The sequence below is a fragment of the Ischnura elegans genome, chromosome 1 (genome assembly GCF_921293095.1).
Source record: "Ischnura elegans chromosome 1, ioIscEleg1.1, whole genome shotgun sequence".
Classification (NCBI taxonomy): Eukaryota; Metazoa; Arthropoda; class Insecta; order Odonata; family Coenagrionidae; genus Ischnura; species Ischnura elegans.
Window position 1 is genome coordinate 6,698,875 of NC_060246.1, and position 20,654 is coordinate 6,719,528.

At 36.6% G+C, this 20,654-nt stretch overlaps 1 protein-coding gene across 8 annotated transcripts in view; it reads left to right on the forward strand.

The window, feature by feature from the left end:
- The window catches only part of LOC124155224 (thymosin beta), a 176,965-nt gene extending 159,644 nt beyond the window's left edge, over positions 1-17,321 (forward strand). For 6 of the 8 annotated variants that reach the window (XM_046528951.1, XM_046528943.1, XM_046528972.1 and 3 more), the window contains 4 exons: positions 301-414; positions 8,503-8,616; positions 13,692-13,805; positions 15,031-17,321. In XM_046528951.1, coding sequence (XP_046384907.1) covers positions 301-414; positions 8,503-8,616; positions 13,692-13,805; positions 15,031-15,056 — 368 coding nt within the window. In that variant the 3' untranslated portion in view covers positions 15,057-17,321. The remainder of the gene's footprint in view (positions 1-300; positions 415-8,502; positions 8,617-13,691; positions 13,806-15,030) is intronic. The other 2 variants (XM_046528985.1, XM_046528991.1) reach the window with 1 other exon arrangement.
- Positions 17,322-20,654: the final 3,333 nt, after the last annotated feature.

The window sequence follows — 20,654 nt, forward strand, 5'->3', positions numbered from 1 at the left end:
AGAACATATTAACATTATCCTGTGTTATTATTGATATGTCATAAGAATGATTTTTTGCATTTCCTACCGTTGAAAATTCATTATTTTCCAAAAAACATTTTTTGGTTGTAGTTTAGGCAGTGGAGACCTGGGTAATTTGTGTACACAAAGTTTTATATGCAAATAAATTGATTTAAGTTTCCAAAAAGTGCATCAATGATGATTAAGATTAAGTACTTGAACTTGAAATTAGTTTCACTACATTTGCGTTCTTTGAAATAAATTTATTAACTGTTGATATTGTTACCTTTGATTGTTTAGATGTGGCGCAAGAGAAGACCCAGAAGGCTCTTCTTGAAGGAGTGGAAGCTTTTGACACTGGGAAATTGAAACACACGGAGACCCAGGAGAAGAATCACTTGCCAGACAAAGATGGTAAGATATAATATCTGACTTTATTATATCCAGTTCACTGTAACCTCCAGTTTTACTATTTATTGTAATTTTGATACCCATTTACACCTTTAAAGAGTAGCATCCATACACAATGGCTGTTATGCAGTAGATAGTTGTTATTGATGCCCCATCATTATGCTTATATTCCTATCAAAATTTATCACAGAGTAGGTATTCTTTGCATGGCTCAATTACAATGTTGCATTCCCAAGGCATGATTATGTATGTGATAGAAGGAATTCTTTATATTATTTACAATATACTTATATCCTATGTTATTATAAAGCTCATGTTATTCAGTTATTAGTTGATTAAGATGTACAAAGTTTTATGTATGTATTCATTTTCTCATTGAGGTGGTGAAAAGTATCATTATTGCATCAGTTTTTGCTGAGTTTTGCTTGCTTCATGTTCATTTTGAAAGTCGAATACAATAACTACTTCCCATGGCCAATTCTGTAAATGTCATATGGTTAGTACGGGTATGTTTCTGCTGTGGGGTTTAGATGGATGATAATGTTTGTGTGATTCTATACGCAAGTATCACAAGACTTTGAGGGCACTTTTCATTCATTTTGGGTGTGTACATATTAATGGCTATGTAATTGTTGGATTTTTTAAGGTATGAACCATTTGAAAAGACAAATTCATAATTGCAATAACAGATTTTCTGGTAAATTTTTTCTTTGATTTCTCTTACTCAGTCCATCAAATAAATTGGACCATGATACTTTCAAAATTCGCTTGTTGATTCAGTTGTGATTTTTTTACATAAATATACTTTCTTGATAAGGCAGTTTCCTTCATTATATTGAAAGTTTTTCACAACTAAGCCACCTTAATCAGTTGGGAGTTTCTAGCTAAAATTGCTTGGCTGAATGATTGTTAACACGTTCCCTGCCACGCGCCGCCATAGGGCGTCTCACATTACTTCAAATTCGAGTTAGTGAGACGCCATATGGCGTCTCGCATAGCTGCTGGACGCTACTAGTGAGACGCCAATGGGCGTCAAAGTAGCGTTTTCCTTGAATCATCAAGCGATGCATAGAACTTGAAATTTAAGCTACATTTCCTTATGCACTGACGAGACAATGTTATCTTCTGTGAAGGGAGGGTATTGGTAACACATTTCAGCTCGAATTTCATTTTTTTTTCGTCTTCGGTTTCTCATGTTTTTTTCGAGAGTGCCATTTTTCAATGGCTATATCATTCTATGCTTCAAGTGGAAGCTCGAGGTATTATATCTCCACACAATGTTTCAAATTACATTTGCAGAGATTTTTTCGTTTTTTTTCCTTCCCTCACTTGTCCCTCGTACCTAACCGAGTATGGAGCGTATCAGTATACCAAATGTATTCTCTGTGTCTGTGCCTTCGATACGGAAGTGATAACCAGTTTAGTGAATATATCATGTGTACTCCGTCACGCATTATTGGGGGAAAAAGACGTTTTAACGAAGAAGAAATCGAGCATATGTTTCATTCTGACAATTCGGCTTCCACCAACGACCTTGAAGGATTTTCTGAAGGAGACACCGCTAATTCAGGGTGTCTGAGGAGTCGTATGAATCCTCAGAGTCAGGTAATCTTTCTTCTTCTAATACAGGTATGATTCCTTATTCCATTTTTTTATTCACAATCTAATAACTCCTGCTCAGTGGCGCCGACTCCATGGGGCCTGAGGGGGACCGAGCCCCCCCAAAAATTCGTTACAGATGTGAGGAAAAAATGTTCATGCTTGTCAATTTTCCCCGGAGTGTCCAGATATAGCGATTCGAGTGATCAGGGTTCTAATGTCGATCATATGACTATTCTAAAATGCTTAAAAAACATAAAATTCACTACTTATAAAATTTACAGAGACAGGGTCCCCGGTTTGGGCCCCCCCAATATTTTTTGTAAGTCGGCACCCCTACTCCTGCTGTAATGTTTAGATACTTCTAGTGATTTGATTCATCCCACGCTTATGGAAAGAAATGTTGTGAGATAAGTCTCATTTTGTGGGTACCATTAGGAAAAATAGGAAAGGGCTGTTAAGAGAAATAACGACTGCTAACTTAAAGAAAGGCATTTCAGTGCTATGAAAACTTGTGGAGCAACGGTAAAGAAATGAAAAGATCAGCGTGACGTATTCATGATCTCCACCACCATCAGATAGGAAATAATCCCAACGGGGAAAGAAATCGAAGAGGGCCATGGTTACTAAGCCAAAGATGGTGTTTGAGTACAATAAAATAAAGGGAGGAATTGACATTGCTGAGACCCTTTCGTTGTATCACTGCACCCATCGAAAAAAAGTAAGGTGGTACCACAAGGTGGCCGATGATGCTCTTTTTGGGTCTTGCATTGTTAATGCTTTTATACTGTGGAATGAAACACGGAATCCAGGTGCCCGCATGATCTCTCTCCAGTAGTTAAGACGATAAATTATAGAAGAATGGCTGCATATTCTTCGGGATTCCGTTGATAGGGTCTAAAAAAATTGACGCACTACCTGGTAAATACAAATAACACTGAAGGAAGCCTTCGAAGTCTGGTAATTTAGAGGATAAAATTATCATAATATAAAATCAAGAATTAGTATTTTTCGCACTATTAGATATTAGCGCTGTTTCTTCATTTTAGAAAAGCCCGTGTTGGCTGTCGTGGATGTTACAAATAATTCTTGCAGACGATGAGTCGCAAAGTTGCCCTCAGTAAAGCCAAACGTGTTTATACAAAATTTATGATCTCTCCGGATCAGCCGTACCCAAGCCTCCCAAGTATAAATCATTGCACTAATCATCTCCGGATACGATAGCAAATATTATTAAAAGCATAATCAACAATTAAAATTTGTTTTAACAGTATTTTCAACCATAGCTTTTGAGTGTACACTAAAACGTTGGAACGAAGATCCAATGGCCTGAGCCGCCAAATGGCGTCTCATCAAATTTTAGGCATTGTCAAAAGTGGGGAGACGCCCTATGGCGTCGCACGTGACTAAAGTTACAATCGATAGCGCATCACATAATGAGTCCAAATATACCGAGAAATATTAGTAACACCCGGAGATAGGCTCAATATCGTTATTGCCGTTTGGTAATAGGTTCGAAAATATTCGCCTGGCACACGCGGAATGACAGTAGAATTCGGGCCCGGCAGCGAACGTGTTAAGTGATGGAATGAAATGTTTGAATAAGTACATATTTTTTTTCAAAAGAACGGATTATTTTCTATTGAATAGACTTGCATCGCTCCATCAAATGCTGAGTGAATTTGTGTCCCTATGTCGATTATCCTACAATTTGGCTTGACTAATTACAGTGGTAGTCAGTACAGTAGTGCTGTTGTGGTCATGAAAATTACCTCTTAATCTAAATATTTCAACAGTTCACATTGCATTAGAGCTGTTAATCCAGCCCATGAAAATGTTTTATTTTTGATGTTATGAGGCAAAAAATTCCCAACAATAGAAACGCACAGTGGTTCTTTTGTAGTGTACAAGTTCTTCACAATTTTCCATCGCTAAAAATATCTATCATCTGTGCAAGTGTTGAACAAAAAGAAATTTGTCATTATCTGATCGACCATAATGTTTGGAAAATTAAGGAAGTAGCATGTATCCTAGTCAGCACAAAAAATAATTTAGAAAAAAAGATGGAAAATATTATGGTAATCTGGGGCAAATTTACTCTATGATAAAAAGAACACAATGGTAATTTCCACGCTTTTAATGTCACAACTCAGCAACCGACCATGGTTTCAACACGTGTCATTTTCAAGGTGATGTACGTGTTGAAACCATGGTCGGTTGCTGAGTTGTGACATTAAAAGTGTGGAAATTACCATTGTGTCCTTCTTTTTATCATGGATATAAAGAACTTCCACAAAATCGAGCTGGATACGATTTTAAAATTTACTCTAGTAATCTTTACCCACGTAATTATTCGCTTGCAGAATTGCCAAAAGTGAAGTATAAAAAATATATAGTGAGGCATTTCCTTAATTGTATGAGTTTGAGAAAAGTTTAAAGTATAAAAATAAAGTTCAATACATCCACAGCGACACTGTAGTGATATTTTTCAAATTACTTTCTATTTCATCTCACAAATAGTTTCACATAATATACACGCTATCGATGAAAGGCTGTGGTCATTAACAGAAATTCAAGTACTTAAAATTACCAGATTATTTTTGTAAATACATGGAGAAGAATACTAATTTTCATCGAATAACTATTTTTGCTAAAATAATTTTATAAAAGATCAAATTCACATCTTGACGGTTGGTGATAATGGATCCCTCAACTGTGATTTGTGAATAGTGGTTCGTAACGTTGGCTACTAGTAGACAAATAAACAATGAAGGATGAACATGAACCTGACTTCAAGTGCCGAGGTAACATGCCTGGCAATTATAATTTCTAACTATTACTGGAGCTTGAAGTTAACTAAACCAAGTTACCTGATATGATGCTGGAAATAGTAAAATTTAATTCAGTGGAAAATGTAACGACAGAGAGTTGCTTCCCTTTTTGTTGTGATGCCATGGTGAGACTGTAATTTTTTCCCTCAACCTCTGCCAAAGTATAGCTCTCTTACAGTGATTTCATTGAAAAATTCAAGTGAAAAAAATTTGGAAAAGCACATTGTTTTTTTGGATTCTCGTTTGGGTGAATTTGTTTGCTCGTAAGCATGCCCTGAGGAGTTAGGTGTAGAAGCTGTTGTCACCAAGTGCTCAACAGAAGAAAACTAATTCCAAGTTCAACATGGTTTCTATGTTAAAAGGTATCAAATAGGCAATTCCTCTTAAAACATATTTGTTATTTATGTCGGTCATTTCTCTTTCATAGAGTACGAATGCCCTCATGAATGTAGGTTTTATTTTTTATTGTTTCTCTTTCACCAAGTGGTTATTTCCTAATATAAATGTCATATTTGTATGTTTAGTAACTTTTCGTCATTCAATAAACAGTTATTCTTCAATATCAATGTTGATTCCGTTCATTTATCGTGTATGTGAATGCCTATAAAGCATTAAAGCTACGTACTGTTGGTTCACAATAGCACCGATAAAGGGGATGACATGTTTCTTTTTAAGCTCCACTGATGGCTCTGATGTTGCATTAGGAAGTTTTGCATGGAAAAAGTACAAATTTTACCCATGTTTACCATCAAATTACCGAAATTTTACCACTTTAATTTACAGATAATTTACCCGTTTACACACAGGTTAGCCATCTTTTATCACAATTTTACCCGTGTAAAATAAGGGTAATAATGGGGTAATTTATCTTTTGTGCTGACTGGGATTGCTAACATATTGGTTAAACTCTTGTAGGCATGAATTTTTTAGGTCCTTGGTTCTGTGAATAACTATTAGTTACATTTGAGGTATCAGTGATTAGATGCACCTTGATTATTCAGCTTGGCGATCATTCTGTAGATATACATTGGTTTTGCCTGTGGTGTTAAACCTCAAGTGAAAGAAGCTTATCTGCTTATTGCTTTTTATTAATAATGATCCTGCAAAAGGTTAATGTGAGTAACTAATTCAACAATTTATATCAGAGTGTTTATTCCTGGAAACCTAAATATAATTTGTGTAGATTCTAGTAATGATGTGCATAGCTAACTCTGTGGTGTTGAAAGCAACTTCTGTTGGTAATCCCTTCCTGCCATTCTGGTTTCGGAGAATCGTTTCCTCTTGATTTAGCCGCCTTTAATTTCAGAAAGATCAGACAGACATTGGACCTGAATCTCATTCACATTACCATATATCTCAGGATGTAGTCCCCCATTTTCTGTCCAAAATCTCTTTGAGAAAAGTGATTTTGGGGATATTGATCAGTGTGTAACTACATAGTTAAGCAACCTGAACATCAAACTATCTGTACAATGTGGGCACATTTATGTATGATATTCTGTCATGTTTGAAGCCTAATTAAGATATTTTCATTGTTGATTACAAACCAGCATCTATTTCATCCATATTCAGCCTACAATCCACCAATTTCAAAGCAATTATTTCAAGAATTTGATTGATTGAAATTTCTATTCACAAAGAAAATTTGAAACTTTTGTGAACACCAAAAACAACCCTAAATGTTAAACTTAAATCAGCATAGTTTTTAAATTGTCACTTCTTTCTAATGCTAATCTTAAAACTTTCCCGGCATGTACCGCAGCAGCGAACAACATTGACATTATATGCAGTTAAGTAGTTTTTGTTGCCTTTCGTAGTTATTTCCAAAATTATGGCAACTCTCTTCTCAAGAGATATACTTATTTTGGAGAAAACACTCTTGGCTTAGGTAGTGTGGGGATCAGCTGCTGCTAACTTGATGGTTCTCAATTTAATTCACTTGATAGAATTTTCACGTCCTGTTTTGTAATAACTCTAGGAAAAGTAAGGTTTTATGAACCCAGAGAAAAACAGAAGCATGAATGAAATCAGTACCCAGTGAGAAATGGGTGGTGGAATCCATGTGGAACCCACGTGGAGAATTAACGTGGATACCACGTGTTTTTGGTCGTGGAATCAACGTGGAACCCACATGGAAATTTGGTGGAAAAATTAAAACAGCAGTTGGTGCTGTCCTAAAACCATTAAAACCTCAACCACTCTATATCTAAACCTTCTATATATGTGTCTACGATTTTTCATGTGCTCTCATGGCTGCCTTTCCACGAATTATATAAAAATAGAATGTGCGATACATTTTAACATAACTAGCGTGGTTTCAGGAAGATAAATGACGCAATGTAACCAGAGAGTTAAGTTCCACAAATTAGAAATTCTGTTTAACATTTTATGATAATCACCACAAATCCACTTGAAATCAACGTGGATTCCACGTGGGTCCAACCACTCAATATCCACCACCACCAAATATCCACCACTCAACGTGGATTCCACGTGGGTTCCACGTGGATTCCACCACCCATTTCTCACTGGGTATAGCACCTTATTATACCATTGTGTTTCTAGAATCAATAACTCGGTCAGAATCCAACGGCATGCGCTTCCTTGGAAGCCTTTGTCTGTGGGAAAAGGTTTTGGCACAATGCTGTCAAACTCATTTTCAATTGAAGTTATGTTATTGAGCTCTCCGAATCATGTGAAAGATAGTGCGGTCTAGCTTAAATCATTAAGTTTATTCAGTAATTTTAAAGGTTTTGGAGTCTTTAAACAGTGGTAGTGCAAGGTGAACAAAACAGTAGCGGAAGCAATTGAAAAACATGCGATTTTACCCATCTGACATCAAAGTTAGCTTGGAAAATATATAGGCACTTTTTTTTCCTCCTCTCATTTAAAAAACATATTTAGAATAGGAACAAAAATTATTAATTGCTTTTGCTCTGCAAAACATAAATTACAGAATTTATATGTAATTAATGTCATGCATGAGAATTAATTTTTTTTAAATCGATGAGTGTGCAAAGTGCTATGCTTGTAGACCTAACAGTATATGTACATATGTATTTACTTGCACTCTATGAGCACCAAACAAGATTCTAAGGCTTCCTTTGCACTAAAGATTTTTGTTGCTTAAATGAAGCCTAAAAAAAAATGGTAAATCAATGGTAACAGATACCTTGTTTTTTTCCGACCTTGTAAAAACACGACCATAGTTTCAATGCTGCCTGATTGCCGGATACCTAATGACCATCACATCCCTAATTGTGACTTGCCCTGTTTAACAAATGGTTGTGCTATATAAATAGGTTTGGAAAGGAATCAAGCATCTGTATTCTTTAATAACGAAATGGATCAATATCTTCCTCCTGGTGAAGCTGGAGACATCATCTGAAAGGATTTTTGCACATATGTATATGAATGGTATTTGTTAACTTTATGTAATATTTGTGTGTTATAACAAAAATATCTCCTAGTGTACATATTTTGGAGATGCCTGGGCTAAGCCTCATTTGCAACTGTCTCAACTCATATCGAAACCTTGTAATCACCTTGCATGACCCCATTACCTCTGGCTTTTGCTCGGCATGTTGTGGTGTGCGTGATGAATGGCTCTGCATGGCGGCGTGACTTGCCTGACTGCTGTTTGGCATGGTTAATGCCACAGTGGTTCTCCAGGAGAAGGTTCACCAAACCCTCTTGGCTGGCGTTGAAGGCTTTGATAAGGCATCCATGAAACATACGGAGACTTTGGAGAAGAACTCCCTACCTGATCCTGAAGGTAACATATTCAAAAAGCATGTTTTCAACTCCGAATTCCATTTTGCATATTGATTAAAGCCTTTTATTTTTTGGAAAATGGTTGTTTATGTCTTTAACAGGGATCCTTATTTATTTACATGGCTTGTGTTTGTGTTCCACTCTTAATATATGCACTTTTCTTGGGTGGACGGTAGAGCTCAGGTTGTAATCCCCAACTACCAAAGGCTGAATATACGAATATGTGTTGCAATGTAATGATATAACTACAGTTAGTAATGTCGAGGGAATAAGCCACATTGAATAATCTAATTGGACTAGATAATGTATGTTTCTGGTGACCATGAATTATGAACTTTAAAAAATATAAATATTACATTATTTCATTCGATTATTTCACCAGTGATTGTATCGTTGTGCTGCATTGCTTTGATTTTGAGCCTACGTGTGTTGAAGGAAAAATCCATTTGCTTTACACTCTTCATTATCATCCATTTTCATATGATACTAAAAATTTGATATCAGGTCTTATTTAATTAAGGTTGATGAACTGGAGGAATACCATGTGCAGTAGAGTAAGGGGAGGGTTTTTGTGAACTGTGAAATAAGTTGGGCAAATTGCAGAATCAAAATGTTGTCTATTTCATAAGCAAGTGCTATTCCTAGTGCTTGCTTTCCTTAGCTTTTGCTATTTCCTTGTGATATACAGGTGAACTTTTGATGCATGTATGCTCATAATTTTAAGTTAGGGATGCATCCCTGCCATGGTGATATTATTTGAATGTATCCTGCCTGAAAAGAGTGAAATATTTTGGCAGGTTTTTCATTTGAGCCTCATGAGTCAGGTGAGCAGTGGTGGAGAACGATGCAGGGCCTTATGACCATTTGGGATATCTTTTGTGATGGCTGATTTTGCTTATTTCCTGTACCCTTATTTCTTCTTCATGTCTAGGCAATGAATATCGAGCCAAAGTGGGACTGTTCATTCAAATCTTAAATCGAAATTCATCAGAAGAATGTGTTAGGAGAAGGGGGAAGATGACGATGATGGAAAAATATCTTCTTCATTCAGCCATTATCTCATAAGTTAAAATAAAAAAAAGAGCCAAAAGTTAGTTATCAATTCAGTAAGGACCACTCGTTGGGAAAAGGCATTGCTCACAAGAGTGCTAGCAGCAGCAAGCCACATGGTGCCCATGGGCAAAGTCCCGGGAATAGCTGTGAAGCACTAACCTGCTCAACATGACCTGGTTCACTCATTTACATAATATCATTCACTCATCTGCATAAAGTTTGAGGCAATTCATTTTTTATATAGAAAATGGCTGGAGAAGGATCAGATAGATTGGATGGCGAAAAACATGGGTCTCTATATTTTTCAAACTTGATCACAATATGCAAAAATTTGGAGATAGTCCATTTTTAGGGCTAAATTAAGTGAGGTAAAGTCTTTTTATGCATCAGAAACACACAAATTTCTTACTTTTTGATGAAGCAAAAGGCACTTGATGATCACCCCTGGCGTATTATTATTGGTAATAAACAAAAGAAGGGATTACTCAACCAAATATTGTTTGATTTATAATGCAATAGGTGTAAGAAAGTCTCTCACCAAATTTTACCATAGAGGGCTGAATAATGTCGCCCCTAGAGCAGTTCGAAGTTTCAACTTGAATTCCGTGGCAAAAACGCATTTCGTGGGCAACGCCATGTTGATGACGTGTGAACCTCATGATATCTGCATTGCTTGCGTAAGGAGTGCATTGTAGTACACGTTATTTTGAGTAAAAATAAATAGTAGATAAAATTGAGAATTTTAAATTTTACATATACTGTTATGTGCCGAGATGTGAATATACCTCTTGTAAAACACCAGAAAAGTATAAAATTCGAGGAATCAAGCGAGATGGAGTGGAATTGATTCATAATGAAACAATGACTTGCAATTTTCCACAGTAATAAATTTACTTCGACTCGAGTTTCGATGTTACTACCTCATTCTCAAGGTACAACTGAGAGAGGAGAAATGGGATGGAAAGTCGTCAAGGAGGTGGCTGGAATGGGTAGAAGTGGAAAGCGTGGGGGGGGGGGGGGGAGGGGAGAGTGGAAAAACCGGAGGAGGTAAAAAGGTTGGAAATTAAAGGGTTTTTTTTCCCAGGGTTAACAAAATTTGGGCATAGAGGCGAAAGCATTTAGCTGGTTTTCATTCCCTAATCCATAGATTAATCAACATTCCAATGAATAATAATCACTTCAATCAAGAACTCCTGACCATCCAGTCAATAGCAATTAACAATGGATACAGTGTTGAACTCATCGACTCAACTCAAACTTTCGTATCTGCTTAAATATATACGCACTCAAGGGTAAATTTTCCTTTTTAATTGCAAGTATATCATTCTACTTCAATTTATGGTGGATGCAATGATTATTTTGCATGCATTTACCGCATATTTGCCCCGGTTTTCACTCTGTTTCTATCTTGCGCATTAAAAGCCAACCACAGCAATGGAAAGGGTCTCCGACACTAACCTAACGAAATGTCAATTGGTACAAAGTAACACATGATAATCTCAAATTTGTACCCCAGGAAATACTATGATATCGTATTACTCAAAAAAAGCAGAAATGAGCGCAATTGGCAGCTGGAGGTACTGTCAGGTTGATAAATAGAAGCAAAAATAGTAAATAGTGAACACAGATAACTTTGCAAGTCTTACAAAAAACATAGAAACTGTAGGCAAATGCGTACTGAATGAATACTAGCAAATAGTTTGAACTATGATTAATCGAAACAGAATAAGTATCAAATAATAAAACGTAATGTGTGACTCCTTTCTCCAGACTTCAAACTACGTTAGTGCCAATGCCAGGATTTTATCCAACAATTTATTCTTAACTTTAAAAATCTGCATTAGCATTAATGAAAGCATAATAGCAATGACAGCAAAATTATGATTACAAAAAACCTATAAATAAGTAAGAAAACAAGCTGAAATAAAATAGGAGAGACAGTTCTGACCCCCTAACTTCCACTGCCTCAGTTCAAAGCGTTGCCCATTAGGCAACCGCCATCACATAATAAAAACCATATAATAAGTACTTTAACAACTAAGGATTAAAACCGGAGCAAGTATGCGGTAAATGCATACAAAATAATCAATACACCCTACATAAATAGAAGCGGAATTATAAATTTCCAGTTACAAAGTAATTTTTCCCTTTGAGTGTATATATGTATACATATATTCACTCACTATTGGAATGTTTGCCGAACGCAGCAAAAAAACTATGAAAGGATTAAAGGATACAAAATTTCCTTGTGAAGCAGATGTGGTGCCACAAAATTTGTCGTAAAGCTTTTGAAAGTGACTATATATGTAACTCTGGTGTAAATATGAGTGAACTAACTGATATTTTCATGAAAATATCCCCTTCTCTGAGTTACTATTTCATTTTGATGACACTTGCTTACCATTTTTTTATAGAACGAAACTGACTAGAAAAATTACCAGGAACATATAGGTTGACCAAAGCGAGGCCTCTATTTAAAAAATGCTGTACCAACAAAATTTGAATGCCAATCCTGAAAGAAATGGAGAATTTCCTCCCTTCAGAGGGTAATAAAACAGCTATTAGGGGAAAGAAATTGATTGTGATGACTTTTCTTTTTTTTAAATTTATATATGCAAGCTAAAAAGCAGTAATAAGTAAAGGATTTTATGATGGTATGTTCACAAATTAAATCATCCACGATAATTGCTGTGATTACTGCCTTGCTCAAAATTGTAAACATTTCATCTTGTAAAACTTTCATTTCAATAAAATGATTAATTTTGAGACAAAAAAATTGTCCAGAGTCTCTGTTGATAACACCAGTACATTTCGGAAATGAGCCTGAACAAAATTTATGTTTTGCTTTGCCATGATAATAAACTTTTGGCCACTATTTCCACGGATCCAATGTGTTTATGGCTTCTTCAAGCGTTACTCACGCAGCATTCATGAGGTTCGCACGTCATGTGGCGTCAATGTTTTGCATTTGGGGCGTGGCCGAAGCTCGTAGCGGACTTTTAAAGCTACTTTCTCGGTTAAAAGTCGAAATGGAGCTCTGAAAATTGGCCTGTGTGTTTTTCATTCATATCTTTTTGTTTTAAATAACGAAAACCAATTTTTAATTTTGAGTTTTCCCTCCTATTCTTGCAATCGAGAGTTTCAGGCATTCTTTCTTAATTGGTGAAATTGCTTCATACTAAGTAAAATATAAACAATCCTTGCATTCAAATTTGTATATCAGTATTTTTGTATACACAGCTAGGTTGATTTTTTATGTTGACCCTTTTGCTGCCAGTGATTGTGTAGTGGCTCTTACATCTAAAATGTTAAAATTTGTGAAAAAAATGTAAACATAGTGCTTGTTGGTTATCATGAAGCAACCACTTCTTCATTTTGAATTAATATTTCATAAATCCATTTGCAATTTGGTTTAGGGAATTGCGAAGGAGTTGGAATTTCCTTGAATTTGGTGAAAACCATATTTTATTTTGGTTTTCAATTCTTCTGATAGCTGATGGTAACTAGTACTCCATGATGGCATGTAGGTCAGGGGCGCAGCTAGGAATTAGGGCTAGGGGGGGTTTTAGGGTAACTAATACTTAGGAGTGTGGGGGTATTGCGTAAGGGTAAGCAGGAGTTGCGGGGGCCCTCCCCCATAAAAATTTCAAGAATAATGGCTCAAAATGGCGAGTTTTACGGCTTTCTAAGGGATATTTGATAAATCTTAACACTATTCTATAACTAATACTGATCCAAATAAGTAAAATGGATTAAAGTGAAAAATTTCTCTGAGCTCTAAGGGGGGTTTTATCCCGCAAAACCCCCCCTCGCTGCGCCACTGATGCAGGTAACTTATTGTATGTCACACCAGTAGTTAGAAAATATTCAGTGCAGTGGTGATATATGATTTGATAAGTTGGTCTGAGGCCGTCAATGTGAATAGCATTTTGATGGTACTTTTATTCAAATGGTGAGTGTTAAATTTTTGGTAATTTTAATTTATCGCACTTACATTTCTCGCTTCTTATTCTTACATTTCAGCCATTGAACAAGAGAAGGGTAAGCAGCAATTGTTCGCTGGAATTGAGAACTTTGACCCCACCAAGCTGAAGCATGCAGAGACCCAGGAAAAGAACCCACTCCCAACCAAAGAAGGTATGTATGATGAAGTCATTCCATTGTCTCCTATATATATGTATCATGTCTTGATGTATTTTCAACGATTTCGACTCCATTCTTGCTGATGATTTGATACTTAGCTTTCCATTGAAACTGAGACAGTGCTTTAGCTCTAGCCACTGCTTTTTCTTTAATTCGCTCTTCAAGGACTGCTCGTCATTTGAAATGCATTGGGGTTGTTGGGAGAAATGTAAACATTAGAAATCCCTTGAAAGGCACCAGTTTTATTTAAACCGTATAAGGCTATACAGGTAACACATGGGATTGAGACCAAGGTTAGGGAGCGATTCTAGGAAGGTTTGGAATTGATGCTCTCTCCCACGCACCTCACGGGCATCATCAGAACTTCCGGTGACTGTCTGCCAAGTCTACTGCGGACGTCCATAGGCACTCTGCTGCATGTCAGTAATAAAAACTACCTATGGATGTCCTTCAGATGTCCGCTTCGGACACTTTTAGGATACTCAAAGGACATATTTTGGTTCCACAAAATATGTCATAATTCCAAATATACCCATAATCAGACTCTGATAGCATGTACAACATTATGCCAAATGTGCTGGGTTTCTGTGGCAGATACTGTTTGAGGGAAAGTCTTTCTCCAAATGCACACATGCCCTCATCAATTGTGAGATCTTCGGAAGGATAGATAAATGCCAGTTTGAAATGTCTCTGAACAGCTTCAAACATTGACTGGCCTTTTTGTGATGGCTCATATCCAGGCTCCCTATTTTTTTTTAAAGGAGGATACCGCTGTGCGTAGGGAAATGTAGAAGGGGAGGTGATTACCGAGCTAATCATGACAACTTTATCTGTAATTGCATTCTTAGCTCATTATTATGAGTATAGTAAAAAATGAACTTTATCCTGACCTATGTTGCTTAATCAATTGAGGGTGCAAAGAATTGCAAAATTATGAAAATTCAGTTCAGGTGAATCCATCAGAAAGCCATCATCATCTTCAAATAGGAGTCAGGTGTACATACTTTTTATTATTCATTTGTTGCTAAACCAAGTGAAACCCTTCAAATGTTATTTAAATGTCTTGAGGTATCATTTTCATATTAATTAGACTCGTTTGTACTTTACTTGGAAATTCATATTGTTTTGCTTTTGAAGTATGGAATTGATTTTTTTATTTTCTGACACGATTTCCTGTTTCCATTGCATTTAATTTACCCTGAGAAAAATTCTCTTACAGCCATTGAGCAGGAGAAGGCTGCATAATTTGCCACGGAAGCTTCCCTCATCCATTTTCACCGAGGGTTGTAGCAGACAAGTGTGGCATTGGGGAAGAGTTTAACCATGGTCACTGGGAGGTACTCACTCGGACTAGAGGTCTCCTCTGAAAAAAAAACAACTGCCAGTTGAAGTTAAGAATCCTGTGTTGGATTGGACAGTGATTGCATGTACATGCTTCAAGATCCAAGTCTGCAGTACCAGTTGGCTATAGTTAATTTCAAGAACAATCATTTAACAAGTTGATGTGTGCTTCTTCAGAGTATGGCCTTGCTCCCTCCGGGTGCCTTAGCCCTGCTGCCCCTGCCTCCAAAACTCATTTCCTCTGCCACAATGAGTCTGCAGAGCAGGACATAACATTTATCAGTGTACACAGAGAAATTTTTTATGGTGGAACTAAACGATTTCCTTGTTTTTGGGTGATTCTACATGCCATTCCCAGCACACATGGTCAAGCCAAATTTGCTCACTCATTTCAATTTAATGAATCATTAGGAGACATTGGAGAGCTGTCACTTTTACCTTTTCAATCTATTCCAGGGGTCTTTTTACAAGATCCATGTAATTTTCACGAACATGAGTGGGACTAGTCCTGGGGTAAGTCTCTCGCAGTCACTTGTGCTTTTGAAGGGATGAAGGAGGTGTTACAAATTGATTATGGGATGTTTTTACCACTTTTCATTGGGCTAATTTTGCTCTTTTTAATATCCTAATTAATGGAAATTGGTGTTGACCAAGGGAGTTGCTGTACTTAATAAGTGAGAAAATATGGATTGTAATTGGTTTATCTTGTGAAAAATTGTCGTTTGACGAAAACCATTGAAGCACAGGGATGTGGTTGATGCAAGTATTTTTAGTATGCATTTTTTAACAGTATAGGAATGGGCCAGGAGTGTGCGGGGCATGTGCAGTAGTGACACCAACTTAAAAAAAAAAGTTTTGTTTTTTACTTGGAGCGAAAGAAAGAGAATGAGTGTGTTCCTTTGCTATTTATAACGTCAGGTACACATGATGTCAACGCATGTAAAGAAAACTATTTGTAAGTATTTTTCTGCTCTATTTTAAAATAGCGTAATTGAAGGGTGCTGGTCAGCTTCAATTGGGATGGACTTTCATGTATAAGGACTGTACAGTTGGAATGTAATTCCTCAGTGAAAGTAATAGCTGGGATAATGGAATTCAAATCAGTTATGCTTGCATGTTCGAGATATAATTTGCTTAAAAATTTTATTGACCAACGCATGGATTGTAAATTTTAATTCAGTTCATTAAAGTATACTTATGGGAATCTTTGTAAAGTCATTGCCTATGATTGTAAAAATTTATTCAGTTTTTAACACATGAAACCTTGGATCCACCTCTATTGAGAAACCAAATATAAAATTTTTACAATTTGTACAAATGTGTACAAAATATGAATAATCTGCTGGCTTGTAGTTGTGAATTTCTGTCAGAATGTAGAATGTATGTTGGTGGTGTGTAACTCGTCAGCGTCCTTCTTCCAATGTGCTCCTAAGACAACGAAAGGTAAAAATAACCTGTGAATGGCTCTTCTTTTTGTGTGTGTGTTGATTGTATACACGGGCAAGGGTATGGAATCTGCGCATCATACCTATGGGGATTTTTTAAATCTGCTTGAGTGCTTCCTTTGAAAGTGATTTGAATATTATTCAGAAAAAGGATATTCAAAAGAGTTTTAATGTACACAATTTTTGTCATGAATGCATTTATTTATTGAGGCTTAGAGCAGTATTATTGTGCTTGATATTTTAAGGTTATCTGCATTTTATCCAAAGTAGAATGATTATACTTATAAAACTTGGAGAGAAGCTCAAAATTTTTATAAATAAACTTTGGAATAACATTTTATATAATTGTATTTGCTTCTTAAGTGATTTTTCTGCAGTTTTTATTGGAAAGACCTCAAGAGTTTTAAATGCAGTTTCTTGTTTACAGTCATGTAAAGGGCCCTGTAATTGAATTTTGTAAGAATTTCAAGGTCATAAGAGCATTTAACAAATATATATTTTCTTAAGCTGAGTCTCAACTATTCCGTCATTTTGAGATCACATTCTTTTTGTATGAATTTGATACTGGGAAACATTTTTAAGGGTGTGATGTTCGTAATACTATTAGATAATTTAATCTTTATCTCATTAAGCGTAAATGTGGCTGGAGTTGTATTCTAATAGTTTGCAACTACTATGAGTGCTTTTTTCAACTGGATTAAAATAATAAAAATCTCTGAAAAACTGTTGTCTAATTACATTTTCAGATCCATTTGATTTTTTTACGTATTCAATTGTCTGATTTATAATTTCAGAGGTATGTTTTAAGCTCTAGTTAATGGGATAGCTATGTAGCCATGGGTCTCGTTGGATCATTTTTGTTGTGTTTCCACTAAAATATGATCAGTTCTCCAGGAGAATGCAATAAGTCTTGTGAAAAAGATTACCTTTTAGTGAGTGAGTAGGTACCTATGTTAAGGCCATGCAAGTTTCAATTCATAAATGGGGATTTGCCATCTTGATGGCAGGAGTATACCACCTTCCGATTCATTCATCATAGGCTTTTTAAGACTACTTTGATATGGTATCTGATCAGACTGGTACTGACATTAAATGAAGGTTAGCTTCCTGTTTTGGCATGAACTTTTGAAAGTTGCTGTGTTGTCATTCAGACTTGTGTAATAGATTTAGAGGGTCATCTTTCTTGAGAGCTGGTCAATCTAACAGCACAATTTACAATTCAAGATATTTAAAATTCAATTCTTAGTGGACTTGTGATGTATGGGAGGTGCTAATTATTATTAAAAACATCGGCATATTAAACAATTGGTTTAACTTGAATAGTATTGTAGAGACAGTGTAAGCAGTATTGTAAGACCCCTGCGGGTAGGGGGATAATAGAATACTTCCGCAGTATCCCTGCTTGTCGTAGAAGGCGACTCAAAGGGTGAAGAAACAATGTCACTGTTAAACCTATTCTGTGTTCACATATCTTTCAAGGAAGTTCATCAATTTCTTGAGCCATACTTTTTCGGGCTATTGTGTTGACATACAATTTTGTGCCCTGATAGCTCAGGACCCACCAAGATCAATGAGTGCAAAGGTATGCTAGCTATGCTGAATATTATGGATTTTTATGGTACTCAAATTCCCAGATTTGCAGCTTTTGACGGAGTATTTAACGAAGAGTTGGTATCACAAATGCATATTTAGAAAATAAGGTTATGTCATGGCATAGTATCAGTTATAATTAAGTGGGGGCAGGAATGTGGGTCAAGTAAGGGCAATTTTACCAACTTTGTGTGTACTATTTCTATCAATCTATCTAATCTGAAAGGCAAAGATAAGACACTCTGCAGGCTTAGAGTCCTTAAGAGATTGAAACTCAAGTGGTCAATAGAGTAGAATTAGACCTCATTGTGTAATTAATAGCCCAGTCACAAGTTGTAGTTTCCCTTATCGATGCAGGCTCCTGTGTAGATTCTGGGCACTTCTAATACCAATTCTCCTGAATGAGGGTTTTATCAAACCTTATATACAATCGAGTCAATAGAACTTGGTTGATAAGTATTGCTGAGAACATCCTTTTCTAGCTCTTCACTGGCTGAAATCTACTTATTGTTAGAGTATAATACACATGAACTGAAACACTTCATTGGCGGGAATAACTCCAACTGTTGCTACTTTATTCTCTCAGGTGGTAGTGAAGTACAAAAAAAAATCGAATCTCATGCATGCAGCAAGATTGTTTATGCTGACACTCTCACATTGTTATAATGTGACACACTTAAGCTGTGCCATGGGGTGGAGAGCTCTCTCCTCTGGAGAAGTTGATTGGAATACCCCTTTGTTTCATGTCAAGCAGGTGGCAGCTGCATCGGACGTGGATGCATTATTATAGAATCATCCGCATGGCGTGGTTGAGACAATGGCTGAAAAGAAGAAATATTCAATCAATGCATCAAAGTATGGTTTATAAGTTAAAGGAGAACACTGGTGAGAAAAGATACTCTACTTATAGTACTCTAAGATATAAAAGGTGCTCCACTTGGCTGATGCGGGTCAATCCCTCTAAATCGGCGATCATAACATTCACTTTAAAAAACAATCCCCTGAAACACACTTACGGCCTTTTTAATAAGCCTATCCCTCTTGTAACCTCCCACTGCGACCTAGGTGTGATCTTTGATGACAAATTAAAATTTCAGGATCATATTTCAATGATCGTGAAAAGAGCAATGGCCATTGTTGGTATGCTATATCGACCACCTGACCTTCATGACCCTACCGCTTTAAGAACAGTTTTCTGCGGATGTATTCTCCCCATACTAGAATACTGCTCACCAGTTTGGTAACCGCCTACTACTCTAAACTTGTTCAACCGTCCTGTAAACTTCTTTCTTGCTGTTGCCCGCCATCGAATCCCCGCACTCAGATATTTCGCCCGTGACGCTATCCTTTCCTCCCTCAGGATATCTAACATAAAAAGCCGCCGTGTCTTATCTGACCTCATGTTTCTGCATAGAATCTTTAGCGGTTCTCTACGGACAAACCTAATTCTCCCTCTTTTCCGTTTTCATATTCCTCCTCACCCCTTCCCAAACAACTCCCTGCTTCACATTCCGCGATTCCATCTCTCCATCTCTCAACGCTCTCTGTTCCACCAAATCCCCTCCTTGTTTAACTCCATAGCTTCAAAAATCCCTTCCCTGGACCTATTTTTCTCTGACACTAGTTACAAAGCCACCTTAAAATGCCATCTGAATAATAATAATAATAATCTTTATTTGCCGGAAAGACAATTATATGTAATACATAAATTGTATAAGGCACGTCAAAAACACAGGTTGGGTACAAATAAAAGATATAAGGCACAAACAGCAAAGTGAGGTGAGCATATATAATATTACTGTGACAGGTACTCTGATATAGAGTAAAAGCAGCCTGAAAGTAAAAAGTCTTTCAGCTTGTTTTTAAATACCCCTTGACTCATGGGATCTTTTAGCTCCATAGGGAGCTTATTGTACAAAAGTAGACTCATAAATTGTTCACCACAGGCAGCACTTTTAGTCCGTACATAGGGGACATGCAAATCTTTGTGCTGCCTCGTATAATGAGTGTGAATGGTGGCGTTTGGGACAAAGTCTTGGAAGTTAGTCTTTACTTTGAGAAGTATGGTGAATATATAAAGACAGGGCACAGGTAATATTCGTAGATCTTTAAACAATGGCCAACAGGGTGTCCGATAGGGTTTGTTGGACAATAAACGTACCACTCTTTTTTGAATTTTGAATATGGTAATGGCATGTGGAGATGAACCCCAATGCAGAATGCTGTACAGAACATGAGAGTGGAATTCACCATAATACAAAAGTAGCAGAACATCTAGTGACACAGTGGAGCGTATATACCTGATTAGATAACACACAGAACTGAGCTTACGTGCCAATTCGCTGATATGCATTGCCCAGGAAAGATTAGAATCAATAGTCACACCCAAAAACTTTGTACTCTCAACTTGTGGTATACATGCACCGTTAAGGTCCACAGTGATCTGCCTATTATTTTTTCCAATATT